This window comes from Chelmon rostratus, chromosome 13, assembly GCF_017976325.1.
Source record: "Chelmon rostratus isolate fCheRos1 chromosome 13, fCheRos1.pri, whole genome shotgun sequence".
Lineage (NCBI taxonomy): Eukaryota > Metazoa > Chordata > Actinopteri > Chaetodontiformes > Chaetodontidae > Chelmon > Chelmon rostratus.
In genome coordinates, this window is record NC_055670.1 from 13,814,632 (window position 1) to 13,819,742 (window position 5,111).

Sequence of the window (5,111 nt, forward strand, 5' to 3'; positions counted from 1 at the left end):
ATCTATGAATTGACAAACACATTAGTCCAACAAAGGCTGTATTTGTTGGTGGCTGATCAGTGGAATTTGAGCTCGAGCCCCGAGGCTATCCGAAAACATTCCACTAATGGAGCGCTCTGTAATTATACCATTTCAAAGAAAGACAAAGGAACCTGTGGCTGTTGTATTTGAATTTCCAGGCAGATGGAATAAAGGAGAACGTTTTACCGTAATACCAAAGTACAAGATCATTATGCTAATGTGTGTGTGTGTGCGTGCATTTGTGTCTATTTTTGTGTAGTGTTTGTATGCCTGTTTGTGTGTTGATGCATTTACTGCCCATTCCCATAACCTTTGTTTGACTGTGTGGTTCTTGTTCAGATAGTATGCTTTATAAATATCTTATTAAGAGGAAACTGAATCATTTTACACTCACACACAGCAACGCACATTATGAAGGCAATGTCATTACGCTACTGCTTTTATATGTAACACTAAAACTCTTGTGTTATTTAGCGTGGTTCAAAAATCCATGAATCCCTGTGTTTTTCTGTGTAGGTTCTGTATTTATAGGACAGACTTTTTTGCCTGCAGAAGAGAAAATGTCTTGTTCCACAAATCCAAATCGCAGGTTCGAGTTATTTTCGGTGTAGAACGCGGAAGTCTTTCTCACTCTGTTTTTAGCAATGTGCTGTATTTATATAATCATCTTGGATGGTTTCCATTTTACAAAATACCTGATGCTCAGAGATCTCAAGTACACTTTGCGAGTAGCACTTCTTTGATTTTACAAAGTGGCACATTGTTCAGACGGGATTAACAGTAATAGGAGAATCTCACTCAATAAGCTGTTATTGACAAAATGTGCCTTGAGTGTTAATGAACTCTGCTGAGTGATTTTACAAAAACCATTATCCTGATACTTGCACTGCAGTGTCAGAAAATGCTGTGAATGACTGGGATTTTTGGCAGACAACGCAGTGCTGGTTGCTTTGCCCAAATACTGTTTTGTTTGTTTTGAAGAGATTTTTTTCTCAGCAGTATTGTGGAAAAGATTATATGCAACAGTTTGTTAAAGTGGCATTTTAATGTGGTAATAACATGAGGGAAGATAACATCAGGTGTGTGTGACAAGCTGCCCTGGAAAAATAATATTCCCCTTAAGAAGTCTTACTTTAGCATCACACCCACACCTGACAAAACAGCTGACCTGGAATGTCGTAATGCTTCAGTGAATGTTGATGCATGTTAGTCTAAAACAGCAGTCAGTGAGTTTTGGTTTTCTCGGGGTTGTCATTCATGCATTTTCTTCAATTACACACATTTTAAGTAAATAAGGTTTTGATTTACTTGAAAGGCATTTTATTATTTTTGCTACCATTCTCACTGTCCAGTGTGATAACATTTTTTTAGATTTATTCTGTTTTCTGCAGGTTCATGAGCCTTTATGTTACAGCACAGTATGGCTCCCGTATTTATCTGCCCAGGCTTTTTGCCTCAGGCTCTTTTTCTTAATCATTAGCTTGGATGGTTGACAACCGTGTGAGCCATAGCATGGATCTCTTTGACTAAAACCTTGTAAATTAACACAATTAGTGCAGCATCATCCTGCTAATTAGCTCCTGGTGTCTAGTGTGGCTGGTGGGCAAATAGCTGGGAGGGAGTCAGAAGGGACTCTACAGACAAACACTGCGTTTGTAATCTGCCTCTGGACAGCGGCTGTTTGTTGCCTAAATCCTACAGTATGGACTTAACCTACTGAAGTAGAAAGTATACACTGCAGCGCCTGCTCAGCAAGGGCATGGACCACTGTAACAGGCGGGGAAAGTTTGGTTAAATGCATCTGCTCTCATATCTTCTTGTAGCTTTTGCTCAGCTTAGTGTTGATGGAAGATGTGCGAGGCTCTGCTCACTATCTCTGATTGTTTTAAGCTGTAACCTCTCTAATAGTCTATATTCTTTGGGGGTATAGTACATCCTCTGATAATCCCAAGCAGAGTAAAAGATGACAGTGTGTGTAAAAGCTTTTATTTGCAGATTGACTTTAGGATTTGACTTGATTATTTATGTCATTCAAACCCTTAGGGCCATACAGAGAGGCTGAGAGAGGCTGCAGAGAAAAAGACAAGTGAAGCATGTTTTTTTTTTTTTTGCCCCCCCTCCCTCACTCTGTGGACTAGGAAGCAGTAGGCAGACTGGATGTGGATGTAATTCATGCTGGGCTGAGGGGTTTGTGTGATGAAAGCAACAGAGCGCTGCCAAGGAAGATTGCTTTGGTGCTCTCCTCCAAGCAGATTTGAAACTCTCAGAATGCCTCAGATGAGAGTTGGATTATAGACTGACCCTCACTGTCTGTGTCATTCTGCTCTGTGTTGGGTGGATTATACCACGCTAACCAGGTGCTGGGTCCTCATGCTGAACATGGTGTGTGTTCAGTTTGCGTTGTCTGATTGCCAAATGGGACATCTGGACATTGATCATATGAAAAACTCTTGCTTTTTTCTTTCTAATTTCTCCACCCAAGCAATTAGAAAAAACAACAAGCAATTCATGCATTACAGACTCTTTGACAGTATTTGAATTATGTAAAATTTTATTCAAATAGAAATATTAGAACATTATTCTTAAATGATTATTAACCATGATTCAATGCTTACTTTGACATATTTCTCCCTTATACGGAACATCTAGGTCTAAAGATGCAGTGGACCCCAGAGCACACACAATGGGCAGAGCAACACTTTGACATCTCATCCACTACCCGCTCGCCAGCACACAAAGTAGAGGCCTACCGGGGGCACTTACAGCGAACGTACCAGTATGCGTGGGCAAATGATGACATCTCTGCACTGACTGCCTCCAATCTGCTTAAGAAATATGCAGAGAAGTACTCTGGGATCCTAGAGGGCCCAAATGAAAGAGCCCTGCTGTGTTCCTACTCTGATAGCACCACTGGACTCATGAATGGACGAAAGTCAGAGAATGAGTCCTGGCAGGAGGGGATTTACCCAATGAACTGTGCTCCAGATGTTATATCTGTGAGCAAAGCTGGAATGACAGCTGCCCTACCCCCTACAGATGTGTCGGCTAGCATAGGCAGCTCCCCGGGGGTGGCCAGCAGCTTGTCTGAGCCGAGCTATTCCAGCAGTAACTGTGGGAGCCACACAGCCACTACTCTCCACTCGGGCCTCACCTCTCAGGAATATACTGCCAGCTACAACGGCTCCTACCTGCATTCTGGCTACAGCGGCCAGAGTACCCCAGCCCTCCCCTCCCCACACCCCTCTCCTTTGCACAGCGCTGGGCTCTTACAACCACCGCCCCCACCTCCTCCCCCCACCTTAGTGCCGAGCTACAACGCTGGGTCTCCAAACCTTCCCAACTACAATTATCCTCCAACAGGGTACCCTTCTCAGACTAGTGTTGGCCCTGGTTATAGCCCTGGGGGAGCGCCCCCTCCTTCATCTTATCTGCCGTCCGGTATTGCAGCTCCAACACCAATCCCTCCCTCTACACTGCCTGGCTACACCTACCAGTCCCATAATCACACACCAATTGCACCAACACCTTTGAATGGCAGCACATCCAACTCATTAAAACGAAAAGCTTTCTACATGAGCGGACATGGAGATATGGACTCTAGCTTTGGCAATTTCAACTACAACCAACAGCGCTCTTCACAGAGCCCAATGTACAGAATAGCAGACAGCAGTATTTCAGACTCAAACAGGGGCAACGGCTTTGACAGAAATGCAGAAGCATCATCTTTAGCGTTCAAGCCAACCAAACAGCCAATGTCTTCTGATCAACAAAGAAAATTTATTATACACTCTGGCAGAGCACTAACTCCTCCATCCTATGGATCAACCAAAAGCTCTGTGGGGGATCTCAGAACTGGTGAGCCCTACAGCAAGTTTGGATCCCCCATCATGAGCGAGCAAACTGAAGAGCACAGACAGCACCACTCTCACTCCCTAACAGGGCCTGATATTGGTACGGCTACCTCGTCCATCCATGCTGCGGAGGAACAACTCAAGAACAGTGACTCCAACCTGGTGGAGATGGTGACCACAGAGATCCTCCAGCAGGGCCCTCCAGTGGACTGGAGCGACATTGCAGGTCTGGATATGGCCAAAGCAGCCATCAAGGAGGAGATACTATGGCCCATTTTAAGGCCAGATATGTTTAGTGGACTTGCCACATTACCTCGGAGCCTCCTTTTATTTGGACCTCAGGGAACCGGTAGAACGCTGCTGGCCCACTGCATGGCCAGCCAACTGGGGGCTGCCTTCTTGCGACTCAGCAGCTCGGCTCTGGTGACCAAGTGGCTCGGGGAAGGGGACAAGATCATACAGGCTTCTTTCCTGGTGGCCCGGTGTCGCCAGCCAGCGGTTTTGTTCATCAGAGAGGTAGACCTGCTGCTGTCAGCCCAGCTCAGTGAGGACAGCCCAGTGAGTCGCCTCAAGGCTGAGCTCCTCATGCAGCTTGACAGTATTCTGACCTCTGCTGAGGACCATGTCCTTGTGGTCTGCTCCACCAATAAGCCTGAGGAGATCCCAGAGTCCCTACGGAGGTACTTTACCAAGCGACTGCTCATCCCCTTGCCTGATGGGACAGCACGACATCAGATAATCAGCCAACTGCTCTCACAGCACAACTACTGTCTTAGTGACAAAGAGATGTCACTACTGGTTCAGAGGACAGAGGGCTTTTCGGGACTGGATGTGGCCCAGCTGTGTCAAGAGGCCGTGGTAGGTCCTCTCCATGGCATTTCTGGTCCTGACCTGTCAAGCATCCATCCCACTCAGATGAGACCAGTCTCCTACCAAGACTTTGACAATGTGTTTTGCAAATTCCAGCCCAGCATATCACAAAAAGAACTTGACATGTACACTGAGTGGAATAAAATGTTTGGTTGTAGTCAATGAAAGAGGCCCATCAAACGCAATTTCTTTACAGCCAGTAGTTTAATACAGTAAAGTGTTTGGCCTTCAGAGAACAAGAAGTATGAAAAACAGTCGTGGCATGAACATACTATATACAGCAAAGGGATTGTCCTTGAAGTCTTTAGACAGAACATGATAGTCCGGACATCACACATTGGTACAGATGAATTCAACGCTTTATGTGGC

General features: G+C 45.3%; 1 protein-coding gene across 1 annotated transcript; it reads left to right on the forward strand.

Moving 5' to 3' along the window:
• Nucleotides 1-2,675: 2,675 nt before the first annotated feature.
• Nucleotides 2,676-4,907, forward strand: fign (fidgetin). Its single transcript, XM_041951433.1, has one exon. It carries the CDS (start codon nucleotides 2,679-2,681, stop codon nucleotides 4,905-4,907), a length of 2,229 nt encoding a protein of 742 aa, XP_041807367.1. The 5' UTR covers nucleotides 2,676-2,678.
• Nucleotides 4,908-5,111: the final 204 nt, after the last annotated feature.

Coding starts and splice junctions, on each gene's coding strand:
- fign (XM_041951433.1), top strand. CDS start 2,679: ATGCAGTGGACCCCAGAGCACACACAATGGGCAGAGCAACACTTTGAC.